The 27,051-nt window shown below is 37.2% G+C and overlaps 1 protein-coding gene across 1 annotated transcript in view; it reads right to left on the bottom strand.

Moving 5' to 3' along the window:
- The window catches only part of LOC138327875 (uncharacterized), a 29,491-nt gene extending 5,962 nt beyond the window's left edge, over positions 1–23,529 (bottom strand). Inside the window, exons 1-9 of the mRNA XM_069274317.1 lie at positions 23,347–23,529; positions 21,736–21,846; positions 11,850–12,058; positions 6,111–6,313; positions 5,596–5,744; positions 4,367–4,591; positions 3,739–3,837; positions 2,711–3,001; positions 255–284 (exon numbers count right to left, since the gene is read on the bottom strand). Of these exons, the coding sequence (XP_069130418.1) occupies positions 255–284; positions 2,711–3,001; positions 3,739–3,837; positions 4,367–4,591; positions 5,596–5,744; positions 6,111–6,313; positions 11,850–12,041 (1,189 nt within the window). The 5' untranslated portion in view covers positions 12,042–12,058; positions 21,736–21,846; positions 23,347–23,529. The remainder of the gene's footprint in view (positions 1–254; positions 285–2,710; positions 3,002–3,738; positions 3,838–4,366; positions 4,592–5,595; positions 5,745–6,110; positions 6,314–11,849; positions 12,059–21,735; positions 21,847–23,346) is intronic.
- Positions 23,530–27,051: the final 3,522 nt, after the last annotated feature.

The raw sequence follows: 27,051 nt of genomic DNA, 5'->3' as shown, positions 1-27,051 counted from the left end.
TATTTATCTTTGAGCTTACATTGAAATATCATTTGAGTGAGTTTGTGTTTGGTTTTTTTCCGTAATTTTTGCACTACTTACGACCTTATTATAAGTCACTGCAATGCAGGTGTTTCTTTCAAGATGAAAAAATATTTTTAAAAACCCAACTCACAGAAACATAATAATTTTCTTGTTTGGACATGAACATTATTTCTATAAATTCTGTAATTCACGTTCTTATGAGTTAGCAATAATTTTGGTAGCATCCTCACCTTCCGAGGTCAATTCAAGGTCAGGATTAACTGTAATGTAAAACAGACATAAATAAGTCATCATCTTTTCAAACAAGACCAGAAGAAAACTTAGGATGATAAATGAAGACAGAGGTAGAGTCTATAATAGTTTCTATAACAATTGTACAGTGAAACATAGATAAGTCACAAAAGTTTGATGCACAGGGTTCAAAGGCCGATTATTTGTCAATTCAATATTAAAAATTTACAGTCATTCATATCTAAAACTTCTTAAGATGTAATACAAGAACACCACCAGAGAATATATAAGTATACCACCAGAGAATATATAAGTATAATGAAATAAACCAAAATAACGAGAACTGTTAGTATATATGGCTGAATAATACTCCCACTACCAAGTATTTGTGGCCATGGCAACATGTTAATTATTTGTGAAAATAGCACCAAATATGCTCACTAATGATCCATACATTTTATTTATTATGGCATATAATGGCATATAATTTGGTAACCATGGAAACCAAATGACATCTTATGTATCAGTACAAGAGGCCCAGAGGGCCTGTATTGCTCACCTGGTTTGAAATGTCAAGTCATGTTCTGAATACAGGTTCATTGTTTCTTTATGAAGGAATTTGAATATTAACCTCTTATTTCTCCTATTGGGCCCTGCCCGTCCTGCCCCCGGGGGGTCTGAGCCAAAATTAATACAAGTCCTTTTCTCCTTCACCCAAGGATATTTGTGGCCAAATTTGGTTACAATCCATGCAGAACTCTAGGACAAGCAACGATTTATAGGACTTACCTCTATTTCCCCTATTGGGCTCCCCCTCTCCTGCTCCCGGGGGGTCAGAGCCAAAATTTAAACAAGTTCTGTTCCCCTTCCCTCAAGGTTGTTTGTGGCCAAATTTGGTTACAATCCATGCAGAACTCTAGGACAAGTAGCGATTTATAGGATTTACCTCTATTTCCCCTATTGGGCCCCGCCCCTCCTACCCCCGGGGGGTCAGAGCCAAAATTTATACAAGTTCTGTTCCCGTTCCCCAAAGAATGTTTGTGGCCAAATTTGGTTACAATCCATGTAGAACTCTAGGACAACTAGCAATTTATAGGATTTACCTCTATTACCCCTATTGGGCCCCACCCCTCTTGCCCCCGGTGATTCAGAGCCAAAATTTATACAAGTTCTGTTCCCCTTCCCCCAAGGATGCTTGTGGCCAAATTTGGTTACAATCCATGCAGAACTCTAGGACAAGTAGTGATTTATAGGATTTACCTCTATTTCCCCTATTGGGCTCTGCCCCTCCTGCCCCCGGGGGGTCAGAGCCAAAATTTATACAAGTTCTGTTCCCCTTCCCCCAAGGATGTTTGTGGCCAAATTTGGTTACAATCCATGCAGAACTCTAGGACAAGTAGCGATTTATAGGATTTACCTTTATTTCCCCTATTGGGCCCCGCCCCTCCTGCCCCCGGGGGGTCAGAGCCAAAATTTATACAAGTTCTGTTCCCCTTCCCCCAAAGATGTTTGTGGCCAAATTTGGTTACAATCCATGCAGAACTCTAGGACAAGTAGCGATTTATATGATTTACCTCTATTTCCCCTATTGTGCCCCGCCCCTCCTGCCCCCAGGGGGTCAGAGCCAAAATTTATACAAGTTCTGTTCCCCTTCCCCCAAGGATTTTTGTGGTTTAAATTTGGTTACATTCCATTCAGAACTCTAGGACAAGTAGCGATTTATATGATTTACCTTTATTTCCCCTATTGTGCCCCGACCCTCCTGCCCCCAGGGGGTCAGAGCCAAAATTTATACAAGTTTTGTTCTCCTTCCCCCAAGGATGTTATGGCCAAATTTGGTCACAATCCATGCATAACTCTATGACTAGTAGCGATTTAAATTAAATGTTGACGGACGGCCAGACGGACGGACGACAGACGCTGCGCCATGACATAAGCTCACTGGCCCTTTGGAAGGTGAGCTTAAAATAACTAGCCATTGGTGTTTGTCATCCTTTAATTAAAACCCCTATATAGCATATTTCAACCCTAATTGGACAATAAATAAATTTTGACTTGTCAGAAGCTTCTTTTAAGTTTCTATAGTAACCATTATTAATCATTTATATGTATGAAATTCATCTTAGCAAGTTTGTAGAAAATTAAAATCAAGACGTACAAGACCATTTAACAAAGTCTGTGTATAGTGAACTGGTTACCATGACACCCAAAATTTGGGGAAAATTTAACCTTTTTTACACATCTGCACATGGTCCCCAACATTATACTGTGAAGTAGCATTGAAATCGGTTTAAAAGTAGTTTCAGAAGAGTTGTCAAGACAAGATTTGTGGACACTGGACAGACATCCAGACATGGGGATTCCAGGACAATCACTACTCTCCACTTCTCCTCCAAACGTTGTTGTCGAGGGTTTAATAAAATCATACTGTACCTACCTAACAGTTTATACGTACCATTGATCTTTAGGTGACAGAGCAGACTACAACCAGTTCCTACACTATTGACTGCTGTACACTGGTACACCCCCGCGTCCTCATGTGACACACCATTGATAGTGAGAGAAGGCTCACTAGCACTTGACCCAGAGTATTTCTGGTCTTTCACATCAATGTCAGTGGTCTGGTCCTCGCAGATTCGTTTCCAGGCTACCAAGTTGACATCCACATTAACAGATGACTGTAGAGTGACTTTTGATCCCATTTTGACAGAAATTTCAGATGATTTGATAGTCACTTTAGGCACACCTAGAGCACAAAACAACTAATTGAAAACTTGAAAAATTAAAAGAAGCCTCAATTGAGCATATACACATACAAACTTTACATATCTGACCCAAAATGAGGTAAAAGGGGTGAAAACATGTACACTGCAGACAGTATTTTCAGATTCTTGCATGTTTCAACAAATACAAACTTTTAAAGTGAATAGTCCGGTAAAGAAAACCAGTCTTAATGCGTTCATTGGCCTTCCAAAAGTTTTCACTTATTAATACGACGGTCAAGTTATGCTTAGTTTCCCAGTTCTGACCATTAAAGTAAAGAAAAGTTGAAAGCATTGAAAACGAGGCTGCGTGGAAATGTAACCACGGACATAGTGAGCCGGGAGGACGTTTTAGAATTTCCATACTTTAAATTAATTTCTTCGTACGCAGACAGATTTTGGCGAGAGATTTTATTTTACTATTTCATAAGAAATTATACTGGATACATTCACACCATTTTTACCAACTTTAGCCATCCTTCCCCGACTGTTCACTTTAAGATTTTCCCTTATCCTAAAATGATGGAAGGGATGGAGCATTGCTTGACAATATGCCGAGACTCTGAGAAACTTTGTAGATTTTCGAGGCTCTGAATTTGGATCATCATCTGGAAACTACTACTTTTGATGCCTTTCTAACAATCTGGAAACTACTACTTTTGATGCCTTTCTAACAATTTTGAAAAAGAAATATCAGTTTTATTTGTAATTGAATACTTACCTATGTCTTCAGTGGCTTGTATAGGAGTAACTGTTGGAGGTGTATCTACACTTTCAGTGGAATGGATAGGACTAGTTGTCTGAGAAGTATCTCCATCCTCTGAGTAAGCAGAGAAAGGAAATAAATGCAAGTTCAAAATTGATCTTGGAGGTGAAGAAAAGCTAGAGTAACAGGAATTACCTCCCTTGATCTATGTAATGTACATATGCAGGTATACAACATCACAACTATTTGGGGAATTCGAAAAACAGCATTTATTGTATGATCCTGTAAAATAGTTATTCATGCAGAACTCTATGACTAGTAGCGTTTTAAAGTAAATGTTGACGGACGGACGGACAGACGGACGGACAGACGGACAGCTGACGGACGACGGACGCCACACCATGACATAAGCTCACCGGCCCTTTGGGCCAGGTGAGCTAAAAACTGCCACTCAAACTCAAAACCCAAAGATTGAAAGCGTGTGGTAATATGTCGCAACACCATTCAGCTACTGCAGCCCCTAACAATCATGATATCGGTTCATAGAGAATGACAAGTCCTCAATTATATCATAATATGTCTCATATATCATGACTTCTCAATCGTAATACCATCAGTTGTTAGCTCTACACATTATACCTACCCATTAGGGGACTAGATGAACTCATATTTTCATTCAACGTCACATTTGTTCTTGTGCGCTGATGTGGTTCTCTAGAGGAGCAAACCTTCTTCTTCAACATCAGGAACAAGACGACCGGAACTACGAAGATGAGGAAGGCACATGCTGTAATGACAACAATGTTGTATTTCTCCTGGTGACTCCGGTTCTTTTCTGCCTCGGATTGTACTGTTTCCTTCAGGGCACCTATGAATGTCAAAATAAATTTATAAAACAGAAAAAATTATATTTGTATTCAACAAATTCTGAATATTATACTTAACATACAGTGCAGTAAATGATACAGTATAACTTGTCTTAACCGAACCCTGTATAAACCGGAAACATGTCTATACTGATTAATTTGTTTGGTCCCGGCAAATTTCTTAATAAAACAATATATATAGTATCCAATACCTGCATAATCCGGAACCTGTCTACTCTGAAAACCGGAATGGTCTAGGTAATGTTACTTTACCTTTCGTTGTAAAATTAACTTGGGCAAACCGGACGCAATGTTTTCACAATATGGGACTGATCATGAGGCGTCTAAGGGGATTTACCTGTACCGGTATACTAAGGCCTAGATAGTGACAACTTTTCACTTTTCATTCGACGGTTTTGTTACATGTACATTTTATTTGTGAATACTTTTCACAGTCAATTCTGACAATAAAACATACACATAAATTCGGAGAGTTAATTTGAATGTAGCACACTGAGAGAAATGGATCGTACATGTACACCTCAGAAACCAAGAAAACGTAGGATGGAATTCTGTACTTATGTGAGAATAAATGTTTGTGCTGTAATAAAAAAAATTCTTATGATAATTTTCATGTGAACATATTGTCATATGGTTCTATCCTCTATAAACCGGACACCTGTACTGTATTAATCAATGTTGACTTTATAGTATGACCACTATAAACCATGGCTGTCCTAGACACGAAGCTGACAACTAATGGACATCAGTATGAGTTTAAACTGTGTGAAGCAGTGGTATACATACTTATAGAATAGATCAATATATCATTGGAAATCAGTAAAACATTTAAACAATAACACTAAGTAAAAAGAACAATGAATTGCAACGTCACAAAAATCAAGTAAAAATATGGTGTCACAGTCATTGCACGGTTGACCTAATCGATGGTAAATCATACTTTGTACTAGTTAACTTCTCCAAATTGCTGTATAAGAAGACAAACCTAAGTTTTCTTCATCGTTTACTTCATCGCTTTCATCACTTTGTTCCCCTGTAGGAGTAAGCACACCATCATCGTCTCCTTTACTAGTGGAATTCTCAGGTTTATAACAGTTACCGTCTTTGTCATCCCAATTCCGCTCGCGTACGTACCTGTAAAAGCAACACAAGGACTCACTGTATGATTTTATCAATGTTGTTCAAAACGTAATACATGTAAATAATAATTTATATGACAGCTACATACATATATGGTTTGAGACCCAATAATTGCCAACTAAGCTCTTCATAATACATTAAACCTTTTAAAAATGGCACAACCAACCAGTTTTTGTCTGTATGAAAATGACACAATCAACCAGTTTTTGTCTGTCTTCTCATTTATTTTTCACATTCAAAAAATCTATTTCTGTAGAGAACAGACATTCTGATAAATTCTGATCAAATTTCAATAGATTGTCTTTCAACTTAATTTGCACATACAGCAAATACCTGATGTACACAATAACATTTATTTACCCATCTAAGCAGGCTCCACACTCTGACTTTCGGCTTTTTCTTGGTTTTTTGTTGTACACACGATTCTTCTTTGTACAATTACGGTCCAGGCGACAGTACCGAAAACCCTCCCAATCACGTGTATGCTGGTCACTGTACTTGCCCTCTGGACATTTTGTACATCCATGACAGGTCAGAGCCCCTCTCTTCTCATCTAATGGACCCTGTGGAAGAATCAAATTCTTTTTGATTCCTGACTTTTTCAGAATACACATACACACACACACACACAAATAAAATTGTCACATGAGTCATAAAATCTCACATGAAATGTGCATTTCTTTAATCTTTCAAGCCTATACTTCAGGGTAGTTTGGACATGATTAATTATTGCTTTCTTAACATCACTAATAGTCCTGCATTATAAACTAATTTGAGATTATATGTCTTTTTCCTATACATTTGTACACAAAATAAGCTGTCTCTAATCTCTATGTTAATGTAGAAGAACAGGGAAAATACCCATGTGATTTCTGTCGAGTGCCATGACCAGGAATCAAACCCGGTGTGGGTCGTAGGTGTGGAAATCTACTACTCTATGATTGAGACAAAGAAGCATTCAGTCAGCTTAGTGACAGAGACTGTGTTTACAGTAACACTATTTACAAACTACACCGTCCCCTCATTTTACATCTCTATAAAGTTGATAAAGGTGGTCCCCCTCCCTATCCATTAGTGAGTAAATAGGTTCACCATCAAGATATGTTATCCCAATCCAAATACCAGTTGGACCTCTCCCTATTAAGATATCCCAATCCAAATACCAGTTGGACCTCTCCCTATTAAGATATCCCAATCCAAATACCAGTTGGACCTCTCCCTGTTAAGAGAAACTAAAATGTCCCTATTATTTCCCGAGAAATTTATTAAATGTTCCCCTCCCTATCCAATGAGTGATCCATCCCTGGGCCTCCCCATGGAAGGTAACATATAAGTATCAGATGTACCCAAACTCTCAAGTCCTTGTATTAGATGAGCTCAGAATGATTTGTCTCCAGCAGATACTATATATATTCTCTTATGTAACCTAATCAAGTTATCTATAAAAGGATACTCCCATGCCCATCCCCCCATATGTTAATTCATAACAATAAGAATTGATGTCTCTGTCAGATACTTCATTTGTATTAGTAGTTCTAACAAATCAATAAATATATCTCCTAGCAAAAAGAAAGTTCAGGTAGCAGATAACGGAAAATTACTGCCACCCGATTAACTGTGATTGTTGATTACACACCTGTGTAGACAAATCAATACAGGTATACAGAACTCAATCACTGGGTCAACGTACCTGTGTGAACCAGAGTGGAATATCTCTCTAAAATTAGATTTATAATACCCCAGAATTTATATATATACAGATTATATTGTTTGTATACAAACCAACTATATATATCCAGGTAATGAGATAACCTGGCAAAATACTACGGACCCCAGTAGGCATGCTCAATGACACAATTATGTATATGTAAATCAATAATCAGTGGAAATGTTATATATCCATTCACAGGTATATTGTGAAATCAGACTGAATGGGTTGAAGAATATGGAAACTTACGCACACGTGTATTGATATGGATGATTTTACTCCAAAGACAATAAGCTATTGTGCAACAGGTTTCAAAGTTCGAAACAAATCAAGATCCTTATTAAAGTACAGATTAATTACGTATAACAATGCAAGAGTTCTATAGGGATTGACTTGGTATCAAAATAATGATGGAATAATTGTAAGGTGACAAAACTAACAAATATAATCTATCTAAATAAAATTCACAGCTTGACTAATTAATTGGATTGAAATTGATAATTTGCTATCTATCTGATGATCGACTCATATTATAAAATACATGATCATTTTGCATCATTCCACCTGAAATTTTCCAATGTATCTACAAAATTGAATATTTGTTTGAAATATGTTTTCATTATTTTCAAATGCTTTTTTTGTATTCATGATTAAAGTAAAATATCTTTGTGTGAATTTTGGTGAATAGGAAAAAATCTCACAGAAGATTAAAAACTTTCCTAAAAATTAAATCAATCAGTTTTTCAAAATTCTCAGTGAAATAGTAAAACAATTTTAAAAACTCAATTTTAGAGTCTCACTAAAACAATATCACTCGTACTGATCCATAATAAAAACCCCTATATTTCTATATTATGGTCTGATTATTAAAGGGTTTGTGACACAAAAAACTTTTTATAAATTTTCTGATAGTTTGACCCCATCAATGTTGGCTGACAACTCCGCAAAGCTGTTATCTACTTTAAGGGCAGTAAGGGTAAATTGCTGCGGCTGAGAAAACTTTAATGAGCTAGCCAGTCACGTGATACCAACGTGTCATCTGTTTCACCATGCTCTGCTGTGTGCTGTAGATACTGTATATTCTAGTATTTTTTTTAAATATCTGCAGTGAAAAACAATGACAGTGATATCCCTGCTTTGGGATTTGTTCCGGACATTATCCCATACCAGTTTGACCCTTTGATGAACATCGCCAGATGTTTCAGATGCTGATCAAGAAAACCAAGAAGGTAATCAAGAGGATCGGTTGACAAACACAGCATATTTGGTTTGTAATACACCTATTATTATTTTAACTTATTGGCATTAAATATAGATGTGGATGCCGTCATGGGTATTCATCAGATAATTTCTTTTTAATATTAAGTGAATATAATCTGTAATATATCTCACATATTTTTTTTACATTAAAATCATCCATTGAGAACCATTAATTTCTCCTTTTATTACATTATAAATGCATTAACCTAAATGCATTTGATTTATATCAGTGACTTACGACTTACATAATTATTACACTAATTTTACATACCTACATATAACAAATATACATGTATCTCAATAAAATCTCTTTTTTTTTCTTAATTAACATCATTGACAACAATGTGTAATACACTTTATTACTATGTCAATAAACAATTGAAGAATTCAGTAAATGAGGATTGTATTCTTAACAACAGATGAATGTATAATGACATTGGTTACTACTGTGAGACAAAGGTAATTACATGGTTCAATTACCAAAAGTCAATTTTTCCATTTTATGTTGTGGATACATATTTAGTTATACCAGTATTTTTTATTTTCAACATGTGTTCATGTGGTTTCTGTGATCCAATGGTTACGGGCTCGGAATCTACGTTCTGATGTCGAATGATAAATGATATCAATTCTATAGTTTTCAATAAAAATATCTCTGTAAATTGTTTATAGTGTTATTAATGTTACCTATTGATATATTTATTATTAAAGAAATGTTACTTTTGTTGCGATATTTATACATTTCATCAATCCTCTTATCGATATCATGTATTTATACGACTATACAACCAGATACTATTACTGATATTATGCAATTATCTATTTAATAATGTGTACTGTAGCAATCGTATGAGTAATTAAGTAGCAGGCAATATGATAAATTGTCCTTCAGTTGTCACAAGCAAACATACATGTGATGTATAATGTTTACTAATAAACAGGGCTGAGTAATTATAACATAGATGTACAACAAATACCATTATCAGGTCAGAGATAATAGGTCAACTTTCCAAACATGAATTAAATTGACCCTGAAGTAATTTAATGCCTCCATATAAAACCCCATTCACACAAATGATGATTTTCTGTCAGCTCAAACTTGATACTTATGTAATGCAACCTTGTATTTTGAATAATTACTCTTCTTCTTTGGAAAGTGAAAGAACTTGTTTTAAAAAATTTAATTTATTTTAATATATTTTATTTCTGTGATTGTTATAGCAGCCATAAGCAGCACATTGCACCACACTGAATTTATAATGACATCCTGTAATTATTTCATGTGAAACACAGGATAAGATATAACTGTAAGTTTAGGCGTTTAGCTCTATTCATGACTGTTTCATCAGCAGCAGTGAGCCAGTCGGTGAACCAGTGATGTGTGCTTGCTGGCAGCCTAATAACCCCCCCCCCCCCCAGCTACTCCATTAATAGGGGACATATTTACATTGCAGGACCCTATCTTACGATGGCCGACAAGAGCCTGACAAAAAGATATGAAAAAACTTTAACGCTTTTTATCATGGTACAGTTTTTTCACATCTTTTTGTACCACGATATGGTACAAAAACATGTGAAAGTGCGGTACAGAAAGATTATCCGAAATGAGCCGGCAAAAAGGTGTGAAAGCTAATTTCTTTTCACATGTTTGTGTACCACTGATGGTACAAAAAGATGTGAAAGTATGGTACATAAACATGTGAAACGACAAACCTTTCACATCTTTCTGTACCATCGGTGGTACAAAAACATGTGAAAGCGTGGTACAAAAACATATGAAAGGGTCTGAGCTTTCACATCTTTTTGTACCATCAGTGGTACAAAAACACGTGAAACTGTGGTACACAAAGATGTGAAAGGAGCATTGGAATGTTGTTATCAAACACCATGACTAGAGCTGACCCCGAATAGCAGCAGTTTGATTAAGACATCACAACAAGCGTAATATGTCGTTAACACTTCTGAGGGCAAACAGAAACACAACTATTTTGATATTTTACGTGTGTAACTTAGGGCCTACGATTGTTAAATAAAACCAGTATGATGTGGTCATTCTTATTATATAGATAAATAAATGAAACATGGTTTCCAACATTATAGTATTTGTTTAATTGTTTTATGGTATTTTCCTTGTGAAGCTGTATACAATCTAACTGTTGACAACTTTATCAGGAAGTCATTTGTCAAACTCAGTAACCTTTGAGTCTCTCGCCTTTTACATGTTTCTGTACCATGGCTGTTTTCGGCCGCTGTTTTGTTACAGAAAGATATAAAAGTGACTGCTCACATAAATACTGCTTTCACATCTTTGTGTACCATGCTTTCATATGTTTTTGTACCATTTATGGTACACAAACATGTGAAAAAACTGTACCATGATAAAAAGCGTTACAGTTTTTTCATATCTTTTTGCCAGGCTCTTGTCGGCCATCGTACTATCTAGTTCACTTAACTTTATGTCAGGGTTCTGTGTATCAAATTTTATCAAAATCTGTCGAGTAGTTTAGAAGGAGTTTGACATACAAAGTTGTACATGTGTCTACAGACAGACAACCCGATTCCAGTATACCTCCTTAACTTCATTGTGTGGGGCATAATTAGACAATCCATATCATCTAGTGGCCTAGGGAGCTTATCATCACTAAACCACACTCCACTACTTATATATATTTAGTCATTCATGGTTGATCGCACTATGCTCTGGATTACTACACCTGCTGCATATAAGTATTTTAAGTGTTGCAGTGCATAGTGTGCGATCAACCATAGATCTCTGACGTAGATGATGAGGGAGATATGATGAACCTTTTGTGATATTACTTATGTTGAGTAATATTTCAATTATAATTTGTATCTAATATTGTTTCAGCTAAATGATCATCAGAGTGAGATGTGATGTGTTGTGTACAGTTTTTGTCAGTGATAACACTGACTTTGATAGTGACATGGGCACAAGTTTTTTTACTTGAACAACACTAAGAGACAACACTATACACTCTCTCAAAACACACACACAAAACACACTGCATATACTGTTCATCAATAACCTTTGCAGTTATTTAGCAAGACATAAAACCAAAATCAAAATTGATATTATGCAAATATTCAAATATTCCCAATGTATAACTTACCAGAGTGGAGTTGTCATGGTAATAGCCTCGTTTACATCCAGGACACCTTTGACAGGTCCCTGGACCAACACTTTTCCACTTCCAAGGTTTGCAGTACTTGTAGGTGACATTGGTTTCAGTCTGGCCTGTTGTTTCAGCAGTCACAATTGTAAGCACCAAAATGCCCACAGCAGCAAGGCACGTTCCCAACATGTAAAACTTATCTTTCCCTAAAATAGAGTTGGGCACATACATATTCAAGTGGAATGGTTGTAGGCATTTTTTCTAGTCATGCTGCATAACGAATTTAGTGGAAATACCGGTAGTTCTATTTTTATATTTTTGATTAACTGATGGATAGGTTATATAACGGTCCTATTCTGCTCATAAGTCCAAGCCTAAGACACTTTTTTGTGCTTATATATATAGATATACCGTATTTCATCATATAAGGGCCCCTGTCCCTTTAAAGACACCTCTCCTTTTTAAGGCTTCAATATCATATACATGAATCTGGAATTAGATGCAGACTTAAACTATGAATACTTTTCTATCTGATTTCTTTTTCTTTATTAAGGACTTAAAGATGCTCCACCGCCGACAAAGCATAAATAATATTCATCACTTGAACAATAATTGGTGTTTAATTGTGCATAAATATGTCTAATAAACACAAATCAAAGTACTGAAAGTACTAAATGGCTCGGTATCGAGGATAGGAGGAATATATTTCTAAGGTCAATACTACTGTAGTTTTGTACAATAAGAAATAAATTTGGCTGGTGTTCCTTCCAGTTTGGGCTTTTGAGGATTCCTTGGACACCAAGGTGTAAAATAAGAGACACATACTAAAATCTTGGAAGCCCATTCTAATATTTCCTATGATGTTATATGTCAAATGATTTTATAACACCTTTAGCATTTTCCTTGTTAATTTGATGTTAATGAAAATATCCATTCTTAATGACTATTGTCATCAAGTTCCTGGGACCACAGTATCAGTTAACAAGTATTGTTTTGCAGCAGAGAAAGACGAGGCAAACTTTTCTATGTCAAAATGTCTTAAATATAGAATATGTCTGTCCTCTTGAAGACTTATCAATATCACCATGTGATTTTTGAATAAATTGGTCAATTGGTCTACTCTTAACAAGTTTTGTAATTATTCTTTTGTAAAATCCAAACTACAATTCAAACCGGATAACTTGTTAGCTCACCATAGACCATGAAATTGTTTGTACACTTTCTTAACTTCAGGATTGTTTTACAAAATTACAAATGAATTTTTCTACATTTTTTATTTTCAAATCCCCATACCTCTAATTCTGTATTCCATAACATCAACTGGTGTTGTTGTACCGATTTACGTCTTGAGAATATCACAATTTTTTTCTTTCTGATATTTAAAGAGACAATTCACTCAGGCTAATTCTTTTACATAACCAAGAAGCAAAATATAGCATAAATGTATTGTTCTACATTTCTTATGAAACATTTAACGTAAAACATTGACCAATTCCATGACATTGTTAAGTATTTTAATTAATATCGCTGAAATATCAAATCGTTGATCAATACGATTTAGCAGGTACAATATGGACGCTGTACCCATACCGAGCCAAAGTCACGCACGTTAAACAAATGAACTGCATAACCACTGAGGAGGTGATAAAATGATTTTTTAGGCAAGACAATTCACCTAATAAGGTAAACACACTACTGTCAGAGCGATTTGAGCAGTTCTGGACAAAAGTTGCATTACTCTACGAGCAAGGGACAGGGTTCGGCATACAAGAAGTTCGACCTCAGTGTGTAATGGCGGATAGCGAGCGAGTTTGAACATTTCACACACAAGTCACCACCATGGGCTTTTCAGGCATATCACAGTAAAACCGACTGATATAATTTCCATTAGAACTGGGTTTTTTCCGATATATGTACAAATTTTAATGTTCTCTTAGACTGAATTGTCCCTTTAAGTTCTAATTTCCATGTTATGCAATATTGTTAAAATTCATGTAACATTTGTTGTAGACCATCAGATATTTCTGATATCATAACAGTGTTATTGGCAAATAATATGATAAAAAGTTTGGGATATATTCCAATGTCATATACCATAAAAACTGGTATAATTTGCGCAGGTACTTTTGTTTGTTTTCTTTTATTGGCCACCGTAACCTGAAACTGAAATATCTAGCAGATGTCCAAAACATCGGCGGTCTGGTCCGCCGTACTCCGTGCACATGTCAATGTTTTAAGATATTACACATGAACAGTAATCAGGAATATTTGAAAAGAGTAGAATATATTTACTTAAATTGGCACAATAAGTAATTAGTGTGTTTGAGATCATTAACAATCAACAGCAATCAGCTAGCGGATACGTAGTTTAGCTTGCAACAATCACAGTGGGCATAATTTGTCAAGATTTGTAAGACAAAATATTCTTTTCCACCAGGTAAGATTCTAAGTCATAAAGGTAGATTGAAAATAGGAAGGGAGATAAAATAACCAGATAAATATTTGTAGCGGGATCAGACTGGGTTGATTATCGGTGATCAGGTAGCTCAGTCGGAAGAGCTACATTTTCTTCTCTCCTCGTAACCAACGGCTGTGGTGTTTGAAAGGGTCTCGTATGTATTCAAAAAAGGAGGGAGGAGTGTAGCGGGACTGGACTGGGTCGATTATCGATGACCAGGTAACTATAAAGTTCAGTCGGTAGAGCACTCAGCTAGTGTTCGGAGAGTCCCGGGATCGAATCCCGGTCTTGCCGCTACATTTTCTCCTCTCCTGTTACATATGGTACCATACTGTGCATGTAGATATTCAAGGTAAATCAACAATGTTCGCTGATCTTGCAGAATTGCCTTACAGTGTTATAATGAATGTAGTAAATGTATGTCTCATTGGTGTGATTGATTTAAAGGCAGTTCATGTGGTGACCGAAAAAAAAGGTAAAATCAATACTTTCAGAGTGATCAGGGAACATTGATAGTCAAGGCGGGGAAAACATAAGGCGACCTGTGTTATACAAATTAATGTTTAATTGATTTTCATTAAATTGTCTCGAAGGTGATGATTAGTGTGTTATGAACGATAATTAAGCTTAATATGTTTTTGACAAAAAATATGAACAGCTAATGTCATATTGTGTTCTAAATTTAAATAATCTTTTATTTATTCATTTCATTTCAAGCATGTACATGTCAAAGAATATAAACAAATATCAGGTATATGTTTAAATCATATTACAGTTAAATTCACAATAAGGAATTTGAAGATGATGATAGTAATTATTTTCGGATTGAAAATGATTACAATATTAAGCTTCCACAGTTGAAAATTACTTCTTTTTGTTCACACAATTCTTCTCCTAGACTGTTTCCAGTTGAAATGATACATGCATGCTGACATTCAGTAAAACATAAGGAAACAATAAATGTATTAACAGAGTAATTACTGAAATTACATTGTTCACACCCTAAGATGTAATCGCACTAAAAACAGAGTAATTACTGAAATTACATTGTTCACACCCTAAAATGTAATCGCACTAAAAACAGTGATCATGTGGGCTTTTGTACGATTGCATTTGTAAGACTGTGCCAGGTGGTAGAGATTAGTTCCGCTCGAGTGATCACACAATGCAAGTGAGAGTCGGGAATATGTTTATGTAAGTTTTAATTGCTAATCTCTGATGCTTGTTGGTAAAATATAACTCAGGATAATTGCTAAACAATTAACAGTTTTCTCTACTGTACATTTTTACAAATTGAAACATCTTTTTAAGTGCCGTTTTACGGAGGTTTTACGGAAGAATTATGAAAAAGAAATCGACATTTTCGTCGATCTAGTAGTTCAAAAAATATCACTTCGAGTTATATGAACATTCCATATATGATTTATGTCATTCGGCCAAAAATTTACTTCGTATTACCTAGTTTAATGAATATGCTGTATGTATATGATCAGAACGTCAAGCTCCTGTGGTGAAAATAACTAAAATGTTTTATAAGTATGGTTTAGTGGTAATCTCTGAACGTGCTTTTACATGTGCTTATGAAATTATCGATAATTATGGATGTGGTAAATATTCATACCTTATTAACTGCCGTTAGTTTTAAGATTACGCCACCTTGGACATTTACAAAATGTTCACCGTCTGTCACGTGCTATTTTATCAGTAGACCAAGTTTGTCCAAAATTTTGTTAGAGTTGTCTTTCTTCCATTGTAGTAAGGCCATGTGCCATAACACAGCCGTGATAAATGCATCTCCATTTCGCCATGGAATGTATTTGCTCCGAGACAAATTTGATTCAAATTACAAAATTCATTATGGTATCAATTTTGATGTTCGAGGTGAAATATTGATTTCATTTTTTTCCGTTGCGGAATAACCGTCTCTAATAGGGAGTAAACGTCTGGGGGGAACCAGCTTCGGAGCGAAGCATTTTTGGGACGAAACGTCTTCATTCATTGTAAACACCATTTTGGGGACGAAAAGTCTAGATACTTTGTAAACAATCAGGTGAAAATTTTCAAACAGAAGATCTTTTGGATAGTGTATATAGTAAGGATATGAAAGCCGTAATATACTATTCCTATTTCAACGTTACAGATACGCTTATTTCAGTAACTTTCATATTCAAAATTTGCTATTTAAAATTCCCGGTAAAATCAAAGTTGTTGAATACACTGCCGCTAAGAGCGCTAGTATCTGCGAGCAATTTCTAAGCCAATCATATTGAGGAAATTGACTTTAAGAGAATTTTGCAACCACGATCACAATGGCGAGGTGACCCTCGCCAAAAATAATATGAAATAATCTATTCTGCATTAGATGCATGCGCAATGAGTACTTCATTCCATATAGGATTTAGTGCCACAGAATTTTTTCGGGATGCAACTAATTATTTTCCATACACGTGCTCCATTATCATTATACCCTCATATCATAACCTCAACAAAATCAAAATCTATTCCTTAAAGTGTACACGGAATGGTTTGGTATATAAGGCTTGATAAATGCGTCATTGGATGAAATTTAGAGTGGCGAAAGTACGAGTTTCATAGCGAATACGGTATTAGAGATAACACGCCGTTTCTCTAGAACACACCTGGAGCCCCAAGCCATTGACCCCGATTCGGGACCCCTGACCAGTGACGTCACGAGGACAACGGGATCGAATCTACTCGCATAAGTTAGAGTGACAATTTTCGGTGACTGCCGTCTAATATAAACTACCAGTTTGTAAATATAGATTTTGAAGACTCAAATACCTGTGTACATGTCCTATACATGTTTGATTTTATTCTCAATCAAAGATAGAGATTGGAATACGCTTGGAAATAGAGATTTATACCATACATATATATTGATACTATTGCTTAATTAACAGTATGTATATGTTTGTCATTTAATTCTACTGTGATTTGGCGGATTTAATTTTATATACCAAGTTTTGAGACCGGTCACATCACAAATATTCATTATTTAGCAGACGTGATATTTTTCGATCAATTTTTTTTTACGAAATACATTCAGCTTTCATATAGAATCTTCTACAGTGCATCCGACGACTTGCTGATATTTCGCTGAAGGTCTTTCATTAGTGTCTTTACTTGCAAAATAAATCATGCACGGGTCAGACAATAAACAAGAGGCCCAGAGGGCCTGTATCGCTCACCTGGTTTGTAATGCCTAGGAATGTTCTGAATACAAGTTCATTGTTTCTTTTCTGAAGGAATTTGAATATTTACCTCTAATTCCCCTATTGGGCCCCACTCTTTCTGCTCCAGGGGGTCAGAGCCAAAATTTATACAAATTCTGTTAACCCCTAGGATGTTTCTGGGCCAAATTTGGTTAAAATCCAAGCAGAACTATATGACTATTAGCGATTTATAGGATTTACCTCTATTTCCCCTATTGGGCCCGCCCCTCCTGCCCCCCGGGGGGTCAGAGCCAAAATTTATACAAGTTCTGTCCCCCTTCACCCAAGGATGTCTTTGGCCAAATTTGGTTACAATCCATGCAAAACTCTAGGACAAGTAGCGATTTATAGGATTTACCTCTATTTCCCCTATTGGGCCCCGCCCCTCCTGCCCCCAGGGGGTCAGAGCCAAAATTTATACAAGTTATACAAGCCCATTTCAGGAATTCATATATGTCCACCTTTGTGCAATAACCACACTACCAAATAACTCACTGCCGTTGTCCTCATGACGTCACATCCGGCTATTCCCCAAATCAGCATGAGTGGCCGATTCCATGATTAGCAGTCGATATACAGGTAACAAGAGGCCCAGAGGGCCTGTATCGCTCACCTGGTTTGTAATGCCAAGTAATGTTCTGAATACAGGTTCATTGTTTCTTTTCTGAAGGAATTTTAATATTAATTTCTAAATCCCCTATTGGGCCCCACCCCTCCTGCCCCCAAGGGGTCAGAGCCAAAATTTATACAAGTTCTGTTCCCCTTCCCCAAATGATGTTTATGGCCAAATTTGGTCACAATCCAAGCAAAATTCTAGGACAAGTAGCGATTAATAGGATTTACCTCTATTTCCCCTATTGGGCCCCACCCGTCCTGCCCCCGGGGGGGCCAGAGCCAAAATTTACTCAAGATCTGTTCTCCTTCCAAAAAGGATGTTTGTTGCCAAATTTGGTTACATTCCATGCAGAACTCTATGACAAGTAGCGATTAAAAGGGTTTACCTCTATTTCCTCTATTGGGCCCCACCTCTCCTGCCCCCGGGGTATCAGAGCCAAAATTTATACATGTTCTGTTCCCCTTCCCTCAAGGATGTTCATGGCCAAATTTGGTTACAATCCATGCAGAACTCTAGGACAAGTACCGATTTATAGGATTTACCTATAATTCCCCTATTGGGCCCCACCCCTCCTGCCCCCCGGGACCAGAGCCAAAATTTATACAAACTCAGTTCTTATTCTCCCAAAGATATTTCTGGCCAAATTTGGTTAAATTCCATGCAGAACTCTATGACTAGTAGCGATTTAAAGGATTTACCTCTATTTCCCCTATTGGGCCCCACCCTTCCAGCCCCCGGGGGGCCAGAGCCAAAATTTATAAAAGTTCTGTTCCTCTTCCCCCAAGGATGTTTGTGGCCAAATTTGGTTACAATCCATGTAGAACTCTATGACTAGTAGTGATTTAAAGGATTTACCTCTATTTCCCCTATTGGGCCCCGCCCCTCCCGCCCCCGGGGGGGTCAGAGCCAAAATTTATGCAAGTTCTGTTCCCCCTTCCCCAAGGATGTTTTTGGCCAAATTTGGTTACAATCCATTGAGAAATTCTATGACTAGTAGTGATTTAAATGATTTACCTCTATTTCCCCTATTGGGCCCCACCCCTTCTGCCCCTGGGAGACCAGAGCCAAAATTTATAAAAGTTCTGTTCCCCTTCCCCCAAGGATTTTTGTGGCCAAATTTGGTTATATTCCATGCAGAACTCTATGACTAGTAGCGATTTAAAGGATTTATCTCTATTTCAACTATTGGGCCCGCCCCTCCTGCCCCTGGGGGACCAGAGCCAAAATTTATACAAGTTCTGTTCCCCTTCCCCCAAGGATGTTTGTGGCCAAATTTGGTTACAATCCATTCAGAACTCTAGGACAAGTGGCGATTTAAAGGATTTACCTCTATTTCCCCTATTGGGCCCCACCCCTCCAGCCCCAGGGGGGCCAGAGACAAAATTTATACAAGTTCTGTTCCTCTTCCCCCAAGGATGTTTGTGGCCAAATTTGGTTACAATCCATGCAGAACTCTATGACTAGTAGTGATTTAAAGGATTTACCTCTATTTCCCCTATTGGGCCCCGCCCCTCCCGCCCCCGGGGGGTCAGAGCCAAAATTTATACAAGTTCTGTTCCCCTTCCCCCAAGGATGTTTGTGGCCAAATTTGGTTACAATTCATGTAGAACTCTATGACTAGTAGCGATTTAAAGGATTTGGCTCTATTTCCTCTATTGGGCCCCATTCTCTCCTGCCCCCGGGGTATCAGAGCCAAAATTTATACGTGTTCTGTTCCCCTTCCCTCAAGGATGTTCATGGCCAAATTTGGTTACAATCCATTCAGAACTCTATGACTAGTATCGATTTAAAGGATTTACCTCTGTTTCCCCTATTGGGCCCCATCCCTCCTGCCCCCCCCGGGACCAGAGCCAAAATTTATACAAACTCAGTTCTTCTTCTCCCAAAGATATTTCTGGCCAAATTTGGTTACATTCCATGCAGAACTCTATGACTAATAGCGATTTAAAGGATTTACCTCATTTCCCCTATTGGGCCCCACCCCTCCAGCCCCCGAAGGACCAGAGCCAAAATTTATACAATTTCTGTTCCTCTTCCCCCAAGGATGTTTGTGGCCAAATTTGGTTACAATCCATGTAGAACTCTATGACTAGTAGCGATTTAAAGGATTTACCTCTGTTTCCCCTATTGGGCCCCGCCCCTCCTGCCCCTGGGGGACCAGAGCCAAAATTTATACAAGTTCTGTTCCCCTTCCCCCAAGGATGTTTGTGGCCAAATTTGGTTACAATCCATGCAGAACTCTATGACAAGTAGCGATTTAAAGGATTTACCTCTATTTCCCCTATTGGGCCCCGCCCCTCCTGCCCCCAGGGGACCAGAGCCAAAATTTATACAAGTTCTGTTCCCCTTCCCCCAAGGATGTTTGTGGCCAAATTTGGTTACAATCCATTCAGAACTCTAGACAAGTGCGATTTAAAGGATTTACCTCTATTTCCCTATTGGGCCCCCCCCTCCGCCCCGGGGGCCAGAGCCAAAATTTACAACAAAATCTGTTCCCCTTCCCCCAAGGATGTTTGTGGCCAAATTTGGTTACAATCCATTCAGAACTCTATGACTAGTAGCGATTTAAAGGATTTACCTCTGTTTCCCCTATTGGGTCCCGCCCCTCCTGCCCCCGGGGGACCAGAGCCAAAATTTATACAAGTTCTGTTCCCCTTCCCCAAAGGATGTTTGTGGCTAATTTTGGTTACAATCCATGCAGAACTCTAGGACAAGTAGCGATTTATAGGATTTACCTCTATTTCCACTATTGGGCCCCGCCCCTCCTGCCCCGGGGGGGGTCAGAGCCAAAATTTATACAAGTTCTGTTCCCCTTCCCCCAAGGATGTTTGTGGCCAAAAATGGTTACAATCCATGCAGAACTCTATGACTAGTAGCGATTTAAAGGAAATGTTGACGGACAGACGGACGACGGATGCCGTGCCATGACATAAGCTCACCGGCCCTTCGGGCCAGGTGAGCTAAAAATCGGGCACTTCGGATACTCGGTACTGAAGCAGCCGATTTTGATGCGGTTTTCAACATTCTTCTCAGGAGATCAAACAGAGTAACATATCAAAATATTATTTTCCGTTCCGTGTACACTTTAAATAATGATAATGGAGCATGTGTAAATTATGTAACCCCGACGAAACCGGGTTATATAAAATTTACACGGGCTCTATTATCATTATACCCTCATAACCTCAACAAAATCAAAATATATTCCTTATATTTACAGTTTTTCACATGAATGAATATTATTTGTTCTCGTGGCAGCTGCATATTTTTTATTGAAATACCCATATTTTTTTCTCTCCCTCATCGTCAACGGATTTGAATGAACAGCTGATTGGAATCGAGTCATTCATATGTTCCCACCAAAAGAGGGGTCATGACCCCACGTTACTACGCCATCGACTATTCCCGTAACAATAGAATCACTGCGCCTGTTGTGCTATCATTATACACTGATAATGATAATACTAGAAAGCATGGTTATTGAGTCCATGGCAGTGCAAACTGTAAATATTAACATAATGTATTCCCAAGGGCAAATAACTCTGTACTATCCAAAAACAGAATACCCAGACTCACCTGTCCAATATAGTTTATATCTAGATCTGTTGTGTTCTCAGTTCAGTGAAGGTCCTTCAGTAGCTGGCCTTCACTGTCCCATTTTCACATATTTACTGTGTCTACTGTATTCTGAAACAAAATGTTAGATATACTAGCTAGTGGTTCCAAAACTACAATTGTACCATATTAACCCAAATATTTGTCAATCGTCAAGGTGAGAGTTGTCAGAGTGACAGGACAACTGTCAATGTGAGAGTTGTCAGGGTAAAAGGACAATTGCCAATGTGAGGGTTGTCAGGGTAACAGGACAACTGTCAATGTGAGAGTTGTCAGGGTAAAAGGACAATTGTCAATGTGAGGGATGTCAGAGTAAAAGGACAATTGTCAATGTGAGGGATGTCAGGGTAACAGGACAATTGTCAATGTGAGGGATGTCAGAGTAAAAGGACAATTGTCAATGTGAGGGATGTCAGGGTAACAAGACAATTGTCAAGGTGGTGGTTGTCAGGGTAACAGGACAACTGTCAATGTGAATGTTGTCAGGGTAAAAGGACAATTGTCAATGTGAGGGATGTCAGGGTAACAGGACAACTGTCAATGTGAGAGTTGTCAGGGTAAAAGGACAATTGTCAATATGAGGGATGTCAGGGTAACAGGACAATTGTCAAGGTGGGGTTGTCAGGGAAACAGGACAATTGTCAAGGTAATGGTTGTCAGAGTAACAGGACCATTGTCAAGGTGATGATTGTCAGGGTAAAAGGACATTGTCAAGGTGATGGTTGTCAGGGTAACAGGACAAATGTCAAGGTGAGGGCTGTCAGGGTAACAGGCCAATTGTCAAGATGAGGGCTGTCAGTGTAACAGGTCAAATGTCAAGGTGAGGGCTGTCAGGGTAACAGGCCAATTGTCAATTGCAAGATGAGGGCTGTCAGTGTAACAGGACAAATGTCAAGGTGAAGGTGGCCAGGGTTACAGGACAATTGTCAAGGTAAGGGTTTTCAGGATAACATGACAATTGTCAAGGTGGGGGTTTTAAGGGTAACAGGACAATTGTCAAGGTGAGGGCTGTCAGGGTAACAGCTAGGACAATTGTCAAGGTGAGGGTTGTCATGGTAACTGGCTGATTTTCAAGGTAAGTGTTTTCAGGAGAGCTGTATTCATATAATTAACATCTGTCAGGGACTCATTTTCTACATGTTTTAAGATAAAAAAAACATATACATGTATTATACTTATATTTTAAATATCATCTATTCGATAATATTTACCTAGTTATTGTAAAATGTTTAACTTATTATTGAGCTTACGCTTTCCATTGACTACTAGAATATGTGACGTCATGACCCACTAACCTACTGTTTGGTACATGGTACATGTTTCATTAAAGTTCAGTTCTAAATAAGCACATTACCTCAAGTATTTCTAATATTCTCAATATATACATAAATTGTTGCAAAATAAGTCTGGCACATACCTAGGTCAAAGGTTAATTCAAGCGTAATTTAGTATTTTCCCCAGACGTACTAGCGCTACTGAAATGTTTGTAAACATTGATTCACGATCACGTGATCACCTTTTAGACTCTTTCGTAATATACCACAAATATAAGGCTAACTTACGCCAACTTACCGATTAAATGTATTTTCTATTATCCTTCAATCTTGTCCAACGTCTGGTCAGTTGTAGATTTGTATCAGACTTGAAATTCCAGCGAAAAAGAGTCTTTGAACATCCATGCGTACACCGCTTCACTCGTGATCAATCGACTTTAGCCATGTTCACTGTATTGGAGCTTATATGTGAGTATATATTTTGTTGTTGTCCAGAGTCATACGTCTTGAACTTGAAAGCAGACCTTGTAGGCACAGGACCCTGGCACGAAAATTTTTAACCAATAGTATACATATATATTATATTACAGTATGAACTCGGCGGTCGAGAAAAACGGACCTATTTTTTTAAAACCGTGATTATTTTAATAAATAGGTTCTATACAACATTGACGGATATCTTATCTTATCTTACCTTATCTTACCTTACAAGCGTAGATTTTGTGATTTTGGCTTGGTTTTTGAGGTACCCATTAGAGGCGAGACGTCATTTCGACCGGACAGGGAAATGTCTACTAGCATATTTTTCGTAAATTTCCTCAATTCATCAAGCCATAACTTCGTCAAATACTTGGCCAATTTTGTTCATCAAGCACTCGATGGAAAGATAAATTATTTCCCTTTAAGGTAAGATATCCGTCAATGTTGTATAGAATCCATTTATTAAAAATAATCACGGTTTTTAAAAAAAAATAGGTCCGTTTTCTCGACCGCCGAGTTCAAACCCTTGATACTATAATATGTATATGTATACTGTTAGTTTAAAAAAATCGCGCCAGGTCCCTGTGCTTGTAGGCATAGTCTTTAGTCTGCTAAACCTGCCTATGTTATTAACTTTTTTTCCCCTAATAGGCCTATATAAATTCAAAAGGCCTAGATCGTGAGTTCGAGGCTCGGATAGTGTTTCTTTGATATTTAATATTTACTAAACACAGTGTATCATATGCACTATGTGTTGTTGGTCCAAAGATTTAATTTGACAATTTCCACAGTGATGATGTCAGCATATCAATCCGACAATCACTTCGTCCAAGGATTTATAAGTGAGACGGCGGATATCAAAGGAAAATCAGTCGTCGCCCAACGTCACGGTCAGTGCCCAAACACAAAAGCTCATGCCTTGTACACATTCGCCAAAACCCAGTGTGACTTATCCTTCTCATATACGTCCTTGCTTCGTCATAGAAACATCCTTTTTTGGGGATGTGGATGTGGTGCAGTGGTAGAAGGCGCATGTATGTTTGGCTAGGCGATTGGGTGCCGTAGATCGTGAGTTCGAGGTCCGGATAGGGCACTAGTCAATAAATTATCATGCATTGTTAAATTGTGTTTCTTTGATATTTAATTAAAAATGCCTAATATAGGCAGGTTTAGCGGACTAGTACTGATGAAGACTTAGTCCACACTATATACATGGTGTATATGAGTACATATTGTATGTATATACTAGCCTATAATCTCACTAACAAATGCATAAATTCTTTAATATTCATTAGATTTATGTACAAGAAAATGTATAAACTATATTTATATGTAAATGTATCACAGGGATCTGAGAAAATTGGTTACAGATTATAAAACCATGGACCCACAAGAGTGGTCTAAGACCACTTTGAGACGTTTCAGAGGTCTAGATAAAAATTAAACGATAAAAACATACTCTACATGGTACTCGTATTAAGTACCATGTAGAATCTGAGAAAACAACGTAGGCCTAATTTGTCTAAATAATGACGTTATCGTTGATACTTGTCTATTTTATAGAAAAACTTTGAACTTCTTACATTTTAGATCGTCCATATGAAAAACTGGCATCTCCATGATGACTTCCCCAAACTCACGTCAAAAAATGATATATGGCGGCTATAGTCAGTTTTTATAAGCTTATAGCAGATCATGTATATACATGTATACATGCAAAGAACCATTACTAAAACGACCTTGTATAGTTGTGTACGCATTTGTTTTCTTTCTTCTCTTTTTCTCTCTCTTTTTCTCTAAAAACGTGTACAGGAAGATGGATCTTAGATAATTGATATCAGAGATTTAGATAGTATAAATTGTATCTAAATCTCCAATGATTGGAAACATATACAATGTATTGGCTTACAAATTACATTGTACATGTACATTAATGATTCTTGAAGAACACGCATTTCCGTGTGGATCCGCTGATTTTTTTTCTGATGTTTTTTGAAAGTTAAACAGATTCATTATGTCTATTGCTTAGATCATGTTAAAACATTAAGTAAGAAAAATGACAAAATAAAGCTTTTTAAAATGTTTGAACTTAACATTCATGGGGAATAATGTGTCAAACAGTGTTGTAAACCGGAGACCGCTCGTTAAAACGGTAGTATATAGTATACGCTCCTACACTGTGTCACAATATCGACCACAACAATATAGCAAATGTGAATTAGAAAGTCTGTGGAATGCGAGACTAGACTAATATAAAGCATGCCTCATGATTTTTTTTTTATTTAGGAGTAGTTGAGGTTATAACAGCTCATTAACAATATATTTTTAATGATCGATAAAGTCCGTTTGTTTCGTAATACACACACACATATATATAGATATAGATTGGAATTCCCAATATCTATTTATAGTCATGTTTATAGGAGATTTCAGAAAAGATGGCGTGACGTCACAGGAAATTTACATCCGGTCCTCAAAGGAAACAATAACAGATACGTACAGCCCTGATACACAATCGATACTGTGGCAAAAGTATACACTTTCATACTTGCAAATTCTGATTTTAAAATCGTTTCTTATTGTTTAAGAGGCTACAGACATTTATATTTTGATATTTACAATTGTTTATTGCTAAATATAGTTCTGTAGATTTAGTGTTTGAAGCCAGCTTGCGAAGCGTGCCGGGTCGTCACATCACACGTACCCGTTTTTTGTTCACACGTAGAAATCCATGTTGTGAAAAAAGTTATGAAAAGATAATTGATTTTATTGTGTCATGTTTCTGTTGTACATGAAAAAGCTGCTCACAACACTATATAACATAACGAAAGGTGGACCATATCTGACCAGACCACGGCCGCTCGTGCATGGCTTCGTCGCTGGTAGATCACCGCAGGCCACAGCATTGTTTGGAAAATAAATCATATTAATATTTACCAACGCTTTTATCTCAATAAGGACTTGTTTAAGATATATATTTTGTTATTTAATATGTACTTGTTGTTTTAATGGAATGCTCTTGTATCGTAACAAAATGACGAATAGTAATGAAACTACTGTATTACACGTACACGTATGGCTGCTAGATCTCGAAAAATAAAATGGTGAAATCGTTCAGTTTTAATGCTGCAGATTTTATTTTTCAGCCGCTTTTATCCCATAGACTGCTATGTTTAGTCTCAAATTGAAGTGGTATTACTTTTAGAAAATTTGAATACATATTAGTTAGACTTCATTTAAATTTATATAAATTAATGATCGTAGTACTGTAAATGCCGACCAGGATACATTGCGCAGGCTTCGAGAATCATTAAATACTCTAGTTTGTTTTAAAATGTGATAAAATGAAACCAACAAACTGACTCATTTGTATGTTATAAACTGTCTGCCGTGGGGTTGGGTGTAATCTACTTAACTAAGTCTCTGGTAATGGCGACCGTGTTTCTCGTCCGTAGCGGTCCGAAATGGAGTTTAACAAAGAGTAAAATATATGAGATACCATATGTAATAGTAATTTGTTATA

Source organism: Argopecten irradians, chromosome 7 (genome assembly GCF_041381155.1).
Source record: "Argopecten irradians isolate NY chromosome 7, Ai_NY, whole genome shotgun sequence".
Classification (NCBI taxonomy): domain Eukaryota; kingdom Metazoa; phylum Mollusca; class Bivalvia; order Pectinida; family Pectinidae; genus Argopecten; species Argopecten irradians.
The sequence above is the reverse complement of the archived record's forward strand: the minus strand, read 5'-3'. Positions and strand labels throughout refer to the sequence as shown.